At 36.5% G+C, this 19812-nt stretch overlaps 1 protein-coding gene across 1 annotated transcript in view; it reads right to left on the reverse strand.

Moving 5' to 3' along the window:
• The window catches only part of EMB1030 (Alanyl-tRNA synthetase, class IIc), an 82453-nt gene extending 67936 nt beyond the window's left edge, over positions 1 to 14517 (reverse strand). The window contains exons 1-3 of the mRNA XM_090006070.1: positions 14311 to 14517; positions 12558 to 12692; positions 12234 to 12433 (exon numbers count right to left, since the gene is read on the reverse strand). Of these exons, the coding sequence (XP_089862196.1) occupies positions 12234 to 12433; positions 12558 to 12692; positions 14311 to 14407 (432 nt within the window). The 5' untranslated portion in view covers positions 14408 to 14517. The remainder of the gene's footprint in view (positions 1 to 12233; positions 12434 to 12557; positions 12693 to 14310) is intronic.
• Positions 14518 to 19812: the final 5295 nt, after the last annotated feature.

Here is a 19812-nt window from a genome sequence, read left to right on the forward strand (position 1 = left end):
CATATAAATATATATATACATATATATATATAAATGTATGTATATAAGTGTATATCATTTTCATCTTTCTACACTTTAGGTCTTAAATATCTTTGCCTATGATCAATTTTACCATTGGCATCTTTTGAGATACATGTGACATGTACAAAATCTCCTCTAAATTTTCATACTAACCAAGCGTCTTTTTGTAGGGAATACATGAAGAATATCACTACTTGGAATGGTGAATTCAAAATATGTTGTAATAGTTAGATTTTAAATGAGAATTTACATTTCTTGTTTTAGATAGAATGAATGAGCATGATAAATGTCATAAATTACTTGTTCTCATGCATTTTTGCCTTTATTTCTCAAATTCTCACAATGGTGAAACACGAATGGCACGTGCACCATTTCGTAAGAGGTAAATTAATCCTAAGTTGATGATCCATATCAATGGCCATAGTCAGGGTGTGGACAAAACTTAGTATTTTTATCTTTTACAAAATAACATCGGATCCACACTGGATCCGTTTTTCAAAACTCATTATATTTTCCTTAAATATTTTTCTTTTATCAGAATTTAACTTAAAATTAATTCAAAATATATACCAATGGCCATAGTCAGGGTATATTGAGAATTAATTTCATTTTAAATTCTATAAAAGCACCAAATATGTTTCATTCTTCACCTGAATTTAAATATAGATTATTATATAATACATTCAATGACCATAGTCAAGGATGTATTATATCTTCAATCTTATTTTAAATTCATTTAAAGAATGAAATAGCTTTTCAAAGTCCCATTCAAAAATTTAAATTCATTCATCATTTAGGATAAAATTGCATCATATTTTAAAATTCTTTTTCATAAATCCAAGTAATTCTTTCCTTCAGATCACATCCTATTTAAATTCAAAAGGATTTAAGAATCCAATTTCAAGGTCCCATTTGACTTTGAAAACTTTAGAATCAACTTATATCCAAAATTCAAATTCTAACTTCAAATTCAAAGTCCAAATTGACTTTGAAATTCATTTTATATTCAAGACTCCAAATCAAATCCAAAGTTCAAATTAACTTTGAGATCCTCTTCATCTTCTAAATTTCAAATTCAAAATTCAAAGTCTAACTTGACTTTGAAATTCATTTGTATATTCAAGATTCAATTCCTAGATTTCATTCAAACTTAGAAATTCTTGATTCATCTTCTAAATTCCAGATTCAAACTTCAAAATCAAAGTCCAATTTGACTTTGAAATTCATATTCCAAGTTCAAAATTTTCAAATCAAATTTTGGAATTCCAAATCCAAAGTTAGATCCTAAATCCCCTTTAGGATCCAGATTTCCAAGTATAAATCCCCACCTTTTGGGTCTCAAATTCAGATCCAAAACCCATTCTAGGATCCAAGATTCAACATTTATATCAGATCTCAGGCTTCAGATCAAATTCCCCTTTAGGATCCAGAATCCAACTCTACATTGGATCTCAGAATCCAGATCCAATTCCATTTATTTTAGGATCTAGAGCCCAACTCTACATTTGGATCTCAGATTTCAGATCCAAATTCTATTCTAGGATCCAGAACCCAAGTCTACATTGGATCTCAGACTTCAGATCCACAATCTATCTTAGGGTCCAGAGTCCAACTCTACATCGGATCTTAGACTTTAGATCCAAATCCCCTTTAGGATCCAGAATTCAATTTCACATTGGATGTTAGACTTCAGATCCACTCCATTTTAGGATCCAGAACCCAAGTCCATCTTGGATTCCAAATCTCGGATCCCATTCTGTCTAGGATCCGGAATCCAATTCCAATTCTAGATTTCAATTCCATTTTCGGATCTAATCTGAATCTCTTAAATCCATTTCTATTCTTAAACACCATCCGGATTTCTCAGATCCATTCCAAACTTAAAAATCCAAATTCAATTCCATCTCAAATATTCATTTCCTTTCCTAAATTCAAAGTTCAAATTCAAAGTCCATTTCTGACTTTGAAACTTCATTTCCTTTCACTTTTTAAAAGCTTCAAGTCATTCTTTCCCATTTTTCCAAAAAATCCTAATTTACTTCAAAAACTTAGAATTTCTCTGATCTATCTCAAGTTCTAAGTTAGATTCAATCATTTCTTCACTCCCTTACCAAGTTTATCTCAGAATACTTGGAAATTTCCAAATCAATTTTTAAAAAAAGAGCATACATTTTGCATTTGCACAAGCATGATTCTTTGTGTATTTAGAGTTAGAATAAATTTTTAGATTATATTTAGGCAAAGCAAAAGGCATAGATTCGATCCTTGGTTCGATTACCCCTGGTAAAGGCGCCAGGAACGATCGAACCTCGTACCGACGAGCGAATCCCGTCTCTCCATTTTCCCGCAATATCTTCAAAAACGGAGGCGAGTTAAATTTCTAAATATTTTCAAATTAATGTCAAGTGAGACCGTGCAAAATAGATCCTCTTCTCTCTTTCTTTCTTTCTCTTCTTTTCTATTCTCTCTTTCTTTTCTTCCCTTTTATTCTTCTCCCTTCAAAAAGGGAGGAAAATAAAGGTTAGAAAAGGGGAAGAGAAGGAAGAGAGAGAAACCAACCAGAGGAAAAATTTTGCGATGATCACATCTGGTGATGGTTAGGTAAGTGAGAGATCCAATGAGTTGTCTATAGGGTGTGGGATCTTCCAGAAGAACCCCAACCTCCAACCTTAATTTGGCATTAATGACCTCTAGAGTATCTACCTTTTTATCATCTGAAATTCCATACTTGGAACAAATATCTGCAGCAAGCTTCATCTGTGACAAAATATATCTTGTAGGAGAATATGCAACTTCAATACCAAGAAAATATCTAAGAAAGCTTAAATCAGACATGTCAAAATTATTCTTCAACATGGTTTTAACATCAATAACTTCGCCTGTGTATAACTGTTTAGTTATCCACCGTCGGTCCCAAGCCCGGATAAAGGAGGAGGGTTGAGGTAGGTCGGTGACAGCCAGCATAAAAATTTAGTCATACCCCATGAATATGAACCAATATGAGAATTTCGTTGGGGCGTTCCCTATTGAGCGACGCGCTGTACTCTATAGGCCCGGAGGCAGTGATAAATGGGCAAGGGTTGCTAGGTCATCGCCCGGAAGCGACGCGTCACACTGGCGCCCGGGTGTGGTGTCAAATAGGCAAGGGTCCCCTCACTTTGTTGGACGGGTGGGGGTAAAGAAGTTAGTCCAAGATCATAAAATTAGGTTAGCCACTTGGAACATAGGATCTTTAACTGGTAATTTGGTAGAGTTAGTAGATGTTATGTGTAGGAGAAAGATTTATATTTTATGTTTACAAGAGACCAAATGGGTAGGTGAGAAAGCAAAAGTGATAGAACCTTGGGGATATAAGATTTGGTATACAGGAATAAATAGGAATAGGAATGGAGTAGGGATTGTTATGAGTCGTGAGTTTATAGATAATGTAGTTGAGGTCCGTAGGAAGGGTGATAGGATTTTACTTATTAAATTAGTATTAGGTTCGGAGATTATTAATATTATTAGTTTTTATGCACCTCAAGTAGGTTTAGATGATTCCATTAAGCGTCAATTTTGGGAAGATTTAGATGAAGTAGTACAAGGGATATCTTATGGAGAAAGGCTTTTCATCGACGGTGACCTTAATGGGCATGTAGGCATTAATAGGGATGGATTTGAGAGTATCCATGGAGGTTATGGTATAGGAGAAAGAAACGAAAGTGGAGAAAGGATTTTAGATTTTGGTTTGTCCTATGATATGATCTTAGCAAACACTTGGTTTAGGAAGAGAGAGTCTCACCTAGTAACATTTAAAAGTGGGGTTAATACGAGTCAGATAGATTTTTTCCTACTTAGAAAGAGAGATAGGGGTTGTTGCATCAATTGTAAGGTTATACCGAGAGAAAGTGTAGCTACACAACATAGAGTCTTAATTTTAGATCTTAGAATTAGACAATGCCACAAAAGGGATAGACATAGGATAGATCCTAGAATTAAGTGGTGGGCACTAAAAGGAGCTAAACAAGGAATGTTTGTAGAGCAGGTAGTTAAGGAAGTTGATTGGTGTCTCGAGGAGGATTCAGAATCAATGTGGAATAAGATAGCGGGTGGCATGAGAAAGGTGGCTAAGGAGGTATTGGGTGAGTATAAAGGCGGTGCACCGCTAGGTAAGGATACATCGTGGTGGAATGAGGATGTCAAATTAGCTATTAAGGTTAAAAGAGAGTGTTATAGAAATCTAAGTAAGAGTCATGATAATGAGAATTTGAAGAAGTATATGATAGCAAAGAAGGAAGCTAAAAAAGTAGTTCGGAACGCGAGGGATAAGGTATATAAGGAGGTTTATGACAAGTTGGATACCAAAGAGGGCGAGAAGGATATTTATAGGCTTGCAAAGATGAGAGATAGGAAATCGAGGGATCTGGGTATGGTTAGATGTATCAAAGATGAAACGCAAAGGGTTTTAGTCAAAGATGAGGAGATTAAGGAGAGATGGAAAGATGGAAAGATTATTTTGATAAGCTATTTAATGAAAGTCATGATCAAGATCTTGGAGACTTGTTCATTCCTTTTAATGAGATGAATCGTGACTTCATGCGCAAGATTCAAAAGAAAGAAATTGCAGAGGCTTTGAAGAAAATGAAATCAAGAAGGGCAGTTGGCCCAGATGGTATACCTATCGAGGCTTGGAAATGCTTGGGAGAGAAAGGTTTAGAATGGTTGACAAATCTTTTTAACAAGATTTGGCAGACAAATAAGATGCCTAATGAGTGGAGGAAGAGTACTTTGGTGCCTCTATATAAGAATAAGGGTGATATACAAGATTACACAAACTATCGTAGTATAAAACTCATGAGTCATACTATGAAACTTTGGGAGAGGGTGATTGAGTCTAGGTTGAGAAAAATTGTCATGATATCGGAGAATCAATTTGGTTTTATGCCTAGAAGATCAACTATGGAAGCTATGCATCTTCTTAGACAACTTATTGAGAGAAATAGAGAGAGGAACAAAGATTTGCATATGGTTTTTATTGATTTGGAGAAGGCATACGATAGAGTACCTAGGGACGTTCTCTGGTGAACAATGATGAAGAAAGGTGTTTCTCTCAAGTACATTAGTATAATTAAGGATATGTATGAAGGAGTAGTAACCAATGTCCGCACTTGTGGAGGGGTGACAACCAATTTTCCTATAACGGTTGGGTTACATCAAGGATCTGCTTTAAGCCCTTTCCTATTTGCTATAGTGATGGATGAGCTTACGAGATCAATTCAAGAAAATGTGTCGTGGTGTATGTTGTTTGCTGATGATATTGTTTTGATTGATGAGTCTAGAGTTGGGGTTAATGCTAAGTTAGAATTATGGAGACAGACATTGGAAGCAAGAGGTTTTAAGTTGAGTAAGAGTAAAACAGAATATATGGAATGTCGGTTTAGTAAGCAACGAAGTAGTGATGGGAGTGTAGTGAAGCTTGGTGAGCAAGAAATACCGGTGGATGATTCTTTCAAATATTTGGGATCTATCATTCAAAAGTATGGAGAAATTGATAAAGATGTAAATCATAGGATAAAGGTTGGGTGGATGAAATGGAAAAGTGCAACTGGAGTATTGTGCGATCGTAGAATGCCATTGCGGTTGAAGGGAAAGTTTTATAGGACGACTATTAGGCCCGCTTTACTATATGGTATGGAATGTTGGGCTGCCAAGAGACATCATATTCAAAAAATGAGTGTAACTGAGATGCGTATGTTGAGATGGATGTGTGGAAATACAATAAAAGATAAGATTCGGAACGAGGAGATACGTAAGAAGGTAGGCGTTGCACCCATTGAAAATAAGATGAGAGAGAATCGTTTACGGTGGTTTGGACATATTCGGCGAAGGCCTAATGATGCTCCAGTTAGAAGGATGGAGAAATGGGAAAATATATTAGTTAAAAGAGGTCGGGGTAGGCCTAGGAAGACATGGATGGAGGTGATAGGAAAGGATATGAATGCTTTGAACCTCACCGAGGACATGGCATTGGATAGAAATGATTGGAGGAGAAGGATTCATGTGGAAGACCCAGAATGATTTTCTTTTTTGGTTCATATCGCCGACCCCAATTGTTTTGGGATGAAGGCGTAGTTGTTGTTGTTGTTGTATGGTTTTAACATCAATAATACTATTTTGATCATTCTCAGTGATAATCATGTCATCAACATAAAGCAATAAAATAACAATGCTAGTACCTGCACTTTTAACAAAGAAAGCAGTGTCAGTATAACAGGAGTGAAATCCTAATTTAACCATGATATCACTAAAACGATCATACCAAGCCTTGAGGGCTTGTTTAAGACCATATAAGGATTTTAAGAGTTTAAGAGTTTGACCTTGTCCAATATTAATTCCAGGTGGTGGATCCATATATACTTCTTCATTTAAATTCCCATTTAGAAAAGCATTTTTCACATCTAGTTGATATATTGGCCATTTTTTGGTTTATGTGACAGCTATTAGAGTTCTAACACTAGTCATTTGCGCTACAGGAGCGAATGTTTCCTCATAGTCGATTCCATATTCTTGCGAATATCCCTTCGCTACTAACCTGGCCTTATAACTTTCCAAGGAACCATCGCTTTTAGTTTTAACTTTAAAGACCCACCGACATTCAATAGGTTTGTTTATGTGAAGGGAGTTTGACTATTTCCCAAGTATTAGCCTTTCTTAGCGCATCTAATTCTATTTTCATTGCTTCAACCCAATGTGGTAGAGTTTTTAGCTTGATTATAGTGAACGGATTCATAATATGAATGTAAGGTTATCAAACATGCTCGATAATTGGGTGCTAAAGACTCATAGGAAACAAACCTATTGCGGGGGGATGATTCTCTAGAAGAGTGCCGAATGGGGGGCTCTTCTGAAGATTCAGAAATTTGAGAGTATTTTTATAAGGCACTAATAGGCCTTCCTTGATTTCTCCGGGTGTAAACATTAATATTTTCATTACTAACACCATCACTCGATGGTGACACATCAAGATTGGACACATCACAAGTGTCTTCTATGCTTTCAAGATGATTCATAGAATCAACATTTATGTCATCAATAAGATCATGTAAAAACATATAATCGCTTTCATTTGATTTTTTCATTTTTTCAAAACCATTCTCATCTTCTAAAAAAGTTACATCTTTTGAAACATATAGTTGTCATTTTCGAAATCAAAACACCTGTAGCCTTTTTTATTTTCCCCATAGCCTAGAAAAACACATTCAATTGCCTTTGGAGACAACTTATCTCTCTTGTGCAAGAGAACGAAGCATTTACAACAAAAAATACGAAGACTATTAAAATACGGAGAGAATTTAAAAAGTTTTTCATAAGGAGAGACGTTCTTTAATTTTGAGGAAGGCATTCTATTGATTAGGTATCTTGAGGTTAAGGCGGCTTCGGCCTAAAATTTTTTTGAAATATTTTTAGAGACAAGCAATGTTCTAGCGGTTTCTATGATATAGATATGCTTTCTTTCCGCTAGTCCGTTTTGTTGAGGAGTTCTAGGACATGATCTTTGGTGACAAATTCCATTTTGAGTTAAATAATTTTGGAATTTATTAGATAAGTATTCACCACCGGAATCGGTTCTCAAAGTAGATATATTACTTTGAAATTGATTTTGAATTTTTAAATGAAATTCTTTAAAGAAGGAAAATACTTCCGATTTGTGACTAAGAAAATAGATCCAAACATATCGAGTAAAGTCATCGATGAAAGTGACATAGTAGAAGTAACCCCTTTTAGACATGACCGGAGATAGTCCCCAAACATCCGAGTGCACCAATTCAAAGGGTCTTGAAGAGAGAAAAGTTCTAGTTGGAAAAGGAATAGACTTCATTTTTCCAAAAATACAATCTTTGCAATTAATGTCTTTTTCCTTACAAAATTTGTTTCCAAACGGAAAAAGATACATTTTTGAATAGCTTAGATGACCAAGCCTTTTATGCCAAGTTTCAATATTTTTTTCTTGGACATAAGAACAAAAATAGTTTGTAGGAAGGTTTAAATGATTCATATAGTAGAGGTCCCCCTTCCTATGGCCTTGCCCAATCCGCTTCCCAGACCGGAGATCCTGTACAAAGCATCCATTAGATGAGAAAGATATTTCACATCCATGGTCGGCAATTTGAGAGACCGAAAAAAGGTTTAAATTTAGTTTTAGAACAACTCTAACTTTTGGAACAAAAAGATTTTGAGAATTTTTTGAGTTTAGAGTTCCAATACTAGAGATTTTCAAAAAAGTTTTATCGGACGTAGAAACACAAGAGCCTTTTGAATTGGTGCAAACATCGACTAAGGCATTCTCATGAGGGGTCATATGAAAGATGCTCCGGAGTCTAAGATCCAAGAATACATATCGGGTGATGATGTAGACGCAATGGCCGCACCCAATGTGGAGGAAGTAGCTTTAAGGATTTGTTGAAGAGCCATAGATATTTGACCAAGGGTTTCTTTGAGGTCACCATTCTTGCCTTCATCTTCTTTGGTGGTAGATTCTTTAAGAGAGGCCACCTTAGGCTTGAAAATTTCATTGAGCTTTGGGCAAGCGGGTTTAATGTGACCCGACTCATAGCAATGATGACATACAATCATTTTTCTTCCTCCATTGTAGTTTTCTTGTTTTCCAAAGTGGGGGGGTTTATAGGTTTTTACATTATTGCCGGGTTTGAAAACGGCAAGTACTTCATCAATATTCTTACTCATGCCAAGCCTTGTTTCTTCTTGAGTGATTTCGGCAATAACATCCTCTATTAGAGGAAAGATGGATTTATGGAGAAGTGATGACCTTACTTGCTCAAATTCGGGACATAGCCCAAATAAGAATTGGAACAATCGATCTTGTTTCATTTGCTTTTGTCTCAATTCGACATCTTCCATAGCAACCCATTTTGGCTCTAAAAGAGCCAACTCATCTCATAATGGGTTTAAAACACTATAGTAGTCTTGAATACTTGAATCACCTTGTTTGGTGGTTCTAATTTTTTCTTGCAAGAAATATGCTCTTGCAAGATCCTTTTGGGTATACATACCCTTCATAAAAAACCAGGCCTCATTTGAGTTCGACATTGTTCATGAACCAAGCAAGGATTTTTGCGTGATTGCTTTCCCAATCTTCAACTTTTTTTTGGTGATTTTCAATGGCTTTGAGGCGAGCATCTCCTTCAAGAGCCTTTTCTTAGCCACCTTCGATCTTTGTGAGCTCCAATTTAGGTTCTGGAATGGAACCCATAACATACTTCCAAAGTTTCTTACCTTTGAGGTTGTTCTCCATAGCCGAAGCCCACATCATGTAGTTCTTTCCATTGAGTTTGAAGGATAGGTCGATTTTTGCTTCCATAATGCTTCCAAGAAGTGAGAGACGGGAGACAAGAGATGAACAATATATGTACCACGCTTTTTTCTCTAAGAACCGAGTGGCTCTTATACCATGTAATGAGATATGCGGAAATACAAAGAGTGCTATAAGCACTTACAATGTCCTATAATGGACAAACAAAAGAGACAATAGCCAAGTCCACAAAAAGACAACACAACACAAAATATAAAAGTCTCTTTATTGAAAGAGAGAGATCTCAGAAGAATACATATTACAAAGGGGTTCACCCTTATTTATACAAGAAGAAGAAGAGAGGAAGGGAGGTCACAAGGGCCTCAAAAGGTGTGCCAAAAGGGGGGCTCCCATAGAGTCGTTGGGAGCCCCCAACAGTTCTATGGTGGGCCCCTTTTATGTGGCTTAAAAAATGAAAATAAAAAAACAAAAATAAAATAAATACATAAAATAAAAAAAAGGAAAAAAACAAGTACCCCTATCGGGTACTGTGTGAAATAACCATAATACCCCTATCGGGTATTATGGTGTATCATATATATATATATATATATATATATATATATATATATATATATATATATATATATTAACATAGCCAAGACCGAATCTTCATTTTTGAAGGTACTTTTCTTTAATCTATTCTCCTCCATACATAGTTCTTCCAATGTTTCAACAATAGAGGGAATGTCCCCTCTATGAAGAAGAGTGGAGTTGGTAGCATCAAATTCGGGTCTAAACCCATTGACGAAATGGTAGAAATGTTTTGCATGAACTTGATTCTCATGAAGTTCAATGTCCGATGGGCGATGCCATTTGGGTTCAAGCAAAGCCAACTCATCCCAAAGGAGAGATAGAGCATTATAATACTCATGTATGCTCATATCTCCTTGGGTCATAGTCCTAACTTTGTCTTGTAGATTGCACACATTTGCAATATCCTTTAGAGAAAACATATCTTAAAGATATTTTCATGCATCATTGGCATATTCGAATTTTGCCAAGCCTACACACTTCTTTATATCAATACTATTGATAAACCAAGACATGATTTTTGAATGGCACATCTTCCACTCTTTCCACTTTTTCTCATATTTACTAATGGCCTTGTTCTTTTGTCTCCTTGCAATGGCACTTTTCATTTTCGATCTTTGTGAGGATTAGTTTAGGTTCTTTATCAGACGCATCCACCAAACCCCACAAGCCTTTACCCCAAATGCGGTGTTTTACAATAGAGGCCCACATCACATAATTAGCATCATCAAGCTTGATTGGAATGACAGTGGTAGATTCCTTGTGGTCCATTATTAGAGGTCAGGAATAAAGGAGATGGAGAGAAAATAAATGTGGAAGAGAGAGGAAGGTAGAAGGTTGAAATAAGAAACTGGGAGGATCAAGGTACACGAACACCACGAACTCATTATCCTCACAAACACCCGATCACCAAGAGCTCACGTTCACATGAACATTTGATCACCAATATTCAAGGACCAAGAGCCCAAGGCTCTGATACCATATAATGAAGTAAAATTATCTTCGCATAAAGCTACCAAGGGCATAAACATAAGCCAATAAGGCAAGAGAGCACAAGCCACTAAGGGCAAGAGAGAAGGCACGCTCAAAATATAAAAATTAAATTTTATTGATCTCATAAAATACACAAAATATGCATCCTAGAAATGGGGACAAGTAGTCCCATATATACACAAGGAACAAGAGAGAGAGAGAGGCCAAAATACCCATTGAAGAGTTCCCTACAGTTGAATATCTTGCCGTTGGGAGGCCCTGAAGAAAATAAAAATAAAAAAGTCCCTAACATACATTCTAAGAAATTATATGAGTGTGTGTATATATAAACACATGTAAATTAACAGTATGTATGTATATGCGCTTGTGTGTGTAACTGCAGAAAGCAATAACAAGTGTTTTAGCCATATGAATTTGTTTAAAATAAATTAAAATAGACTCGTACATATATACAAAGACAAAACCAAGTAATGTTGTAGAAAAGATTCCTTTTCCTTTTCTCTGAGAGTTTGTAATGTTGTAAATAAATGAATATATATTATTACATTGTGATTAGTAGCAAGTAGCAACAAAGGGTATTTAAGAAATTGTTCATAAAGTGTTGATTACCAAAACTGCTCATCTTAACCTTCATGCAACATGAGGTGACCGGATCTAGAAAATGAAGTCACACTCAGAGGAGGTACAAGACTCGATTGGTTGCAAAAAGGTGCAGAACAGAAGGGTAGACTAGGAAGAAATGCGCCCAGTAGCGAAAACAAAATTCAGATGTGTCCTTGCTGTTTCTGCCTTGAAGAACTCCCTTTTATGCTGATCTGTTTCTCTGGCTGTATGTTGTACCCCTAGACGGAGCATCTTTCTGGATTCCCTTGTGCTGCTACCAGCTAACTCAATAGTTGAATGAGCCCCTCCACTTCTCCTCCAGATTTGTGTTTGGGGAAAAATTCTGTCATGGGAGAGAGAAACCGAGAAAGACATAGGTCCAATCCACAGATTCAACTACATAAACATCTGTATGGGTTGATCTAACTTGAGGATTCTATTTCCTTTTTCAGTTATTAGGCAACCTAAGGCTGGACATCAGGCCATCAGGTACCTGGCTAGGATGGACCAGATTTTAGCAATACGGCATAGGAGAATTCTGCAGCAATTCTGCATACTACTAAACAAGTATACATTTATGAGGAACATTCAGTTGTCCTGGTAATTAGTGAACAAATTTTATATTGTGGATAAAAGGAGGAATAACACACATCTAGGCTACCAAAAACCATATCAAGATAGCATTTATGGCAGAAAAAGTGTTTTAAAAGACACAATCGGAAAAAAAACACACCTGGCCAAGAAAAATAGGCTTAAACTGAAGCATTCCAGCTATAGTAAGTAGAACTGTGGGGTCATCTGGCACAAGGGATGCACTTGGAAGGATTTTATGACCACGAGAAGCATAAAACTGAAGAAAACACTGGCGTATGTCATCTCCACTGACAGGTTTATCCTTTGAAACTCTTCTCGGTGATTTTTCAGTCAATGCCTCTAATATGTTAAAACAAAAGGCAATTAGACAAGCCTCGACAATCATTGAGTAAGAGGGAAAAATCAAAAAACAAAATTCAGATAAAAGCTATTTTAAAATCTTAAGAGAATAATAGAAGTGTACCAGAGACAGAACTTGACTTATTTCTGACCGAAAATCGTCCATTTGACATCTTCTTTGAGGTAGATGTATGAAACAATGATCTTGGAAAGACTTTGAAATTTGAAATGAAACCAATGCTGAAGTCTTTCTCCCAACCTGAAATGGCATTGACAATCCAATGATTAAAAACAAAGTATGGAACAATACATGGCAGCAAAAGAAAACAAAATGAGAAGTTAAACTAGAAAGCAATCAAATTTTCCTTTATTCATACACAAAATACAAATAACCAGGTCTAAAGGAAATCCATAAAGCTGCTTAATAGTAAGCAAAAGAATTTGCTCTAGGGAATACTATATAAGTGGGAAACTTTGTATTACGAGTAAAAATAAAGGATCTGAAGACAAATTTTGAGATGATTCTAAGATCCTCATTAGCAATTTTACATTTTCAATGGTTCTGTAAATGCAGAGACAACTCTATTTGCTTACCGTTCACAAGAACAGTCACCTCTTAGCCTTAGCCTGATTTAGTTTTTCTCTATTTGCTTACTCTCCAACAGTCAACTCTATTTGCTTACTCTCCAACAGTCACCTCTTAGCCTGATTTAGTTTTTCGAGTAACAATTTCTTTAAGAAAAAGGTCAATACCCAAAAGTCGGTAACCGCATCATTCATTAGGTCTTCAAATACCCAACAAAGTCAGTCTGATCCTCAGCGGCATAACCATCTTGAGAAGGTGGAATGCACTATGTACTAAAAGATGTTCACACAAGTGTCAACCAAGTTGGGCTAGGATAGATTAAAGTTCTGCTACAGAATTGAGTAGGGAGAAATCCACTATTATAAAATACCATATGCATCATAGGAGCATTTTCATGAATCCTCGTATGTGTGCATTATTTTCATCAGGGAATTCTAAGATTAGCTACATTTCTAAGGTTATGTTCTTCTATTAGTTGAACACTACCTATACAAAAGCTTGGCAAATACTCCCAAGTTACACAAATACTATCTGCTAAATCTGTTAAATAGAAACTAGGCGTCCATCTGCCAGCAATATTTTCATCCATCAATTTACGATTGCATATGTTGGTTTACATTCACCTGAATCATATTTATTAGGCTGATTTGGTATTCGTATAGAATCATGCATCCCATGATCAGAAACTACTTTCTCGACCGAGCTGCCCACTTCCTTCCTAAGCCATCCCAGCATTTCCAAACTTGATTCCTATCATCATTCAAAGGAAAACCAAAAGCCCAAGCCCTCCCCAACCAACCCAACTCATCCACCTCTCATGGTTAGCCTAGTACCAGGCTTACAACCACGTCTACAACCACCAAAACGCGTGACGCAAAATAAAACACGGGCTACCAATCTTAACACACCACATAGGACTACCACAAAAAGGGCCAATCCGCTATACAAAAAATCATCTCAAAAAATCCATTAACAAGCCAAAACCAATGCATCAAAACATGTATTTTCAAATTCCTAACCGCAGAAACAGTGACCAATCTTCCTCCCCGTTTTCCCCAATCACGAACCTTAATCTGTTCATGAATACCCAGTTCCCTTTTCTCCTCTAAACTCTCCAATTGTGACGGTTCGACGAATTCACATCTCGAAACGAAGCATAAAAGATCGAATTATACCCATAAGGACTTAGCTATTCAATTCTAAGACTTTTTTTGCAAAACCCAATAAAGAAAAACTCGATGAGAAGCAACGAGAAATGAGGGAAAGAGTTGGAGGAAGAGAGAGGGAATACCGGTAAGTGGGTGCCTTCTAGAAGGGGTGCGAGAATTGGCAAGGAAGAGAGGAGAGGGTACTCTCTGCAGAGAGACGGAGAGAGCGGTGGCGTCCATGGTGGCGGGAGAGGGAAGCGAGGGAGATGAGCAACGTTCCCTTCCTGGCGTTCATTCAAATTCTCTCTTTTTTAGCAGAGATTGGATAAGCCATAACGTTTGGCTGTGGTAGGTACTGGCCTACTGGGGTAGTGCTCTCAAAGGGTCGGACCTGATCCAGATTTTTTCGGGTATGGATCAGTGTCCGATTTTGAGTGCTGGTAATGTGGTACCAGGTAGGGTTCACATTGAGGGCACATTTGATGGCGCATCCCGCGGTACAAAAATCTAAAAAAGAACGTGTTTTTTAACAGGACGCCGCGAACGTGTGGAACGTCATCCGCCACGTCTATTAAACGTTGTTATTTTTGTTCCAGCCCTGTTACTAAGGGTATGTTTGATGGCTTGTCCAAGGTTGGACGAAATGAACAAAAAGAATGGACTGTACTCAGATGTCATGTTCCAAATGTCCGTGATGAGTACAGATGCTATGTTACAAATTGCAACAGAAATTAAAAAAAGTAACAGGCTCAGAGCAGGTATAAAAAACTAACACAAAATAAGTTCATAAAAAACACAAATCCCTATATAAGTTCATAAAAATCACAAAAACAATACATTTATCAATGCAAGTCATCGAAAACTAAACACAGAGTATTTGACATCAGAAATCATGTTACAGAAGACAAACGACCACTTATGTGTTTGCTGATAAACCCTGATTTTGAGTGCCTCATAAAAAATCATGACCATGAAATGATAAACAAACAATTTAGATGGGATAATTCCAAAAGCCCACCTAACACAATGAGCATGAATAATATCCACAAAATTCCTGCCACAAGAACTAGTCTTACTAAATTCTTCTTCCAAACAAGCTTCAATGGAGATTCTTGAAAGCGCTAATCAAGAAGAAAATACAAAAAGAAAGAAGAAGATCATTAAAGAAATTAGAAAAAAAAAACCCTAATTAAGCAAAAATCAAAAAAAAAAAAAGAATAAACAAGAGAAGAAGAATAAGAGAAATAAGAAGAAGAAGAGGAAGGGGGCCAAGCGGCCGCACCCCTTCACCGACCGTTGGCGCCCCTTCGCCGGCCGTTGGCACCCCTTCGCTGAGAGAGAGCGCTCCACCCCTCCGGCTGCTGCATAGGAGAGAGAGACAGCTTTAACTTTTAAGAAAGAGGGTCAGGCACGAGAGAGAGAGAGAGGGTTGACTGCCCCCGCTGCCGAAGGGACGCCCCTCTTAGCACCGGAGGCGGTGGTGCTGCCACCCGCCGCTCCAGCGATGCCCTTGCACAGAGAGAGCAAGAGAGAGACGAGAGAGAGACGCATCGACGGGCGCAGTGCGCCCGTCGATGCATTTTTTTCGTCCCCTCCGTTTCTGTTCTTTTTGTAACAGGGAAGGAGGTGGATCGAAAATTACAAACATTTATGGACGCGACGAACGCGCGGAATGTCGTCCGCCGCGTCCAACATTTGTCGAATTTGGTTGTTCCCAGCGGAATTTTCGTCTAAATCCTACTGGAAATGGCGTATCAAACATGCCCTAAAAGAACAGAGATAAGAAGAACAAATTAAAAAGAAAAAACACATCGACAATTCATAGAGCAGAAGTCTTGATTCCATAGAATGAGTTGTTGCATTTGTTTTGTCTGAGAGCATATTTTTCAAGTACGAATATGGTCCGGCAGATCAAGTTGTACGATGAAAAACGAAATGATCTGACCCATTATCCATGTGTGTCCATTTTTACTGCGCACAGCCTACAATGTTGAATTTTGGAAAACAGCATTTGAATATGGTCCAAACAAACGTTGAATTTGGTACAATTGTTAATGCAAGTATAGAACCAGTGTTACGTTTCATCTATTTATTCTGGACAAGCCGTCAAACATACCCTAAGAACTTTACTTAGAACAAGAACCGGACTACCCTGTTGATAGCACCACTTTGGCACCGAGTATTAGGGGTGTCAATGGGCAGGGTATGACCTGGTCCTGACCCGCACCAAATACGATATGGTTAGGGCTTGATAACAAAATAAAGGAGTCCAATTAACTATGGTGATCAGACCCGTGGAGCCCGGTTAGCATATCGACTGAAGTATGGTTTTAAAAATTCATACCAAACCAAGATTCAACCTGGTTTAGAATTACGATCCACAATTTTTGTGGTATGAAAATTTGGTACATTATAAACGGTTGATTTTTCAGCCCTCTTAAAACCTGACACACATCAAAAAAAATATTATCCAAAGTTTGTATAAAAATATTACATTTTTTCATTAGCAAACATTGCCACTAGAATTTGCTACCTCGTGGAAACAACCCTTAGTTTGAACTCATTGGAGGAGGTTGTTTTAACTAAATCTGATCTGACATCGATCATAGTTTTCTCAAGTAAAAATATGTTCTTTTGAAGTTTGAAAAATTGGTACATTATAAGCATTGATTTTTCAGCCCTTATAAAATGTGACATATGCATAGAAAAAATGTCATCCAAAGGTCAGTTTCTACTAAATTAATATTTAGAGGGTCAAGTATACAAAAGAACTAAAAAAAATATTTTACTCTTTTATTATAGGGTTTTCTTAGACACGATGTTAGCAAACATGATTATATATATATATATAGTTGTGCAATCCTTAGGTGTGCAGCTACGAAGCAATGATGATGGTGGTGCATCATCGCGTGTGATGGACCGCCATAATGCTGAAACAGCCCAAAAATAGGCAAAAATGCATTTTTGCCCGTTTTTCTGGCTTTAGCGGCCGTTGAAACCGTCACTAACTCCCCATGGGGATGCTTCTGGCATTTTTAAAAAGATGTTTTAGCTCCAGAACCACCACTAAGGCTCTTTTTGCGTGATTTCAGCATTGTTTCAGCATTTTTGGGGAGAAAAACATTAAGCGTCCATCACTTGCGTGGACGCTCAATAGCATTCCAGATGGATTGCGCCCCTCTCTCTCTCTCTCTCTCTATATATATATATATATATATATATTGGTAGCTGCGCAATCATGAGGTGTGCAGCTAAGAAGCAATGATGTTGGTTGTCCATCATCGCGCGTGATGGATGGCCATTATGTTGAAACGGCCAAAAAATATGCAAAAAATACATTTTTGCACTTCTTTTGTGCTTTAGCGACGGTCAAAATCATCGTTATCACCCATGGGATGCAGCCGGCATTTTAAAAAGATGTTTTAATGACAGTCCAGAGACTGCCTCTAAAGACTCTTTTTTAGAGATTTCGACATTGTTTCAGTATTTTTTGCAGAAAAAAGGTTGTGAGTCCATCACTAGAGCGATGGACGCTCGCTCAACAGCATTCCAATATGGATTGTGGTCCTCTCTCTCTCTCTCTCTCTCTCTCTCTCTCTCTCTCTCTCTCTCTGTGTGTGTGTGAGAGAGAGAGAGAGACTGATATTGTTCTCCTTATGGATCAAAGATGGGATTGGACTTAGGTCCAGATGTGGTACATGCACCTCCTTGTCAGATCCATTGACACCCCTACCCTGTATGATTGAGCCAATTAAGCTAGTAATGGAACTATGTTCCTGGGCCCTTCTCCTTTTGTTTCCTAGTATCCAAGTGAATTATAACTTGATCACAGGCTCATCACATTCAATCATTATAATTTTTAGTTTGTTTTCGCATTTCTCGAATCCAAGAATGTCCCTGCATAGTTGACCCGGTCCATCCATTTTCATTAGTTGGAGCAGAATTTTTTGGAGTGAAAGAGGGTCTCTGGTGTATGTTTTTAAGAAAGATATTTTGAAAGTTAATTTTGATAAAAATGATTTGTGTAAACCAGACACCAAATAATAAAATCGGTTCACACTAGGTTGATATCGGGGTCAAACACAGGTAACGGGATAAAAAAATCTGTATTTCACACAAAGCACACCTTTATTGCTTTGAAAATAAAATAAAAAGTAAATAAATGTGCAGCACAAAAATGTGTAGAACTCTATTACACAGTCTCAAGCAGAAAGAAAATTAATTACAACCCAGAATGTAGCCTAAGGCTCTAATTAACTACGAAATAAAATTAAAAAATAAGAACAACGAAAACAAAAGAGCCACATCTGCTCGTGCACTAAGATCCAAATCCTTGGGTATTGATCCTCGTTTATCCACTTAGCACCACACCTTCAGCTTGTGGCCGCTAGCTACCTGCAAAAACAAACAAAAACACAAACACAAAACACAAATTCTACCCGACTAGGTTAGATCAAAAAAATAATGCAGAAAAATAATTAAAAATAAATGAAAAGAATCAAATTTCTAAATACAAATCCCAATTGATTTTATTGAGATCTGGTCTGAAACATAGTGTCCTATGTTCCAGGACACAACACACTAAATGAGTTTCGTGAAACAAAAACTTAACGATGCAAAAATCCCCAATTCTGTCCTACGTGATTTCATGATTTCCTATCATGATAGGTTTTCGTAAATCTAATGAACAGATGATCAAACTATGTTGAATCCCAATAAAAAAAATAGATTGATTTCGAACACACTCTGAAATCTGATACAATTTACGGAATTGAAAAAATTCACATGAAAATCATGAAACAACTATTCTAAAAGAAAATTTATAGAAAAAGCAGAAAAATAGGTATTTCTGGATAGATTAACGTAAAATGATGTGATAGTTTTTTAATCGGCATCGGAACCTAACAAAAATTTTCAAAATGCAAATAGACTCATCCAAAAATTTGACCCAATATACGAATTTGCAAAATGTGTTCGAAAACTCCAGATACAGACAAAATAAAATAAGGATAAAATACGAAAACTCAAAAAATTAAACTAACTATTTTTCTAAACTAAATCACTATTCAATTTAATGATTTCTAAAAAGAAAATTAATTATAACTACTTGACTGAACAAAACACTAAATTCATTCAGATCTTAATTAATCAAACAAAATAACAAAAAAATTAAATTAAAAATATGAAAAATGTTAATCTAGATCTAGACTCGATTTGGACGATGGCGAGTCTGAGTCATCGATCTATCATTTATTTTTTTTCTTTGTTTTCAATAATAAAATAATAACAAAAAGAAAACACAGATCAAAAAAATATTGCAACAATTGTTTACTTAATCAAAAAGACGAAAACCAAAAAAAAAAATGCAAAAAAGAAAAGAAAATGCTAATCTAAATCGGTCGGTGGTTTAGATTGAACGATAGTCGATCCAAATCGTTGATTGATCTTGTTGTTTAATTATTTTTTTTCAATAATAAAACTAATACAAAATGCAGATTAATAAACGTAATCTAATCTAACCTAATTCATAAAAATAAATTATGCTCATTAAAATAGAAATTAAAAATTATAATCTACAATAGAAAAGAGAGAAGGAAAAATACCAAATTGTGGATCTCGCATTTCTCAATGGTTGGGTTGAGAAA

This window comes from Nuphar pumila, chromosome 5 (assembly GCF_984573655.1).
Source record: "Nuphar pumila chromosome 5, dmNupPumi1.hap1.1, whole genome shotgun sequence".
NCBI lineage: Eukaryota > Viridiplantae > Streptophyta > Magnoliopsida > Nymphaeales > Nymphaeaceae > Nuphar > Nuphar pumila.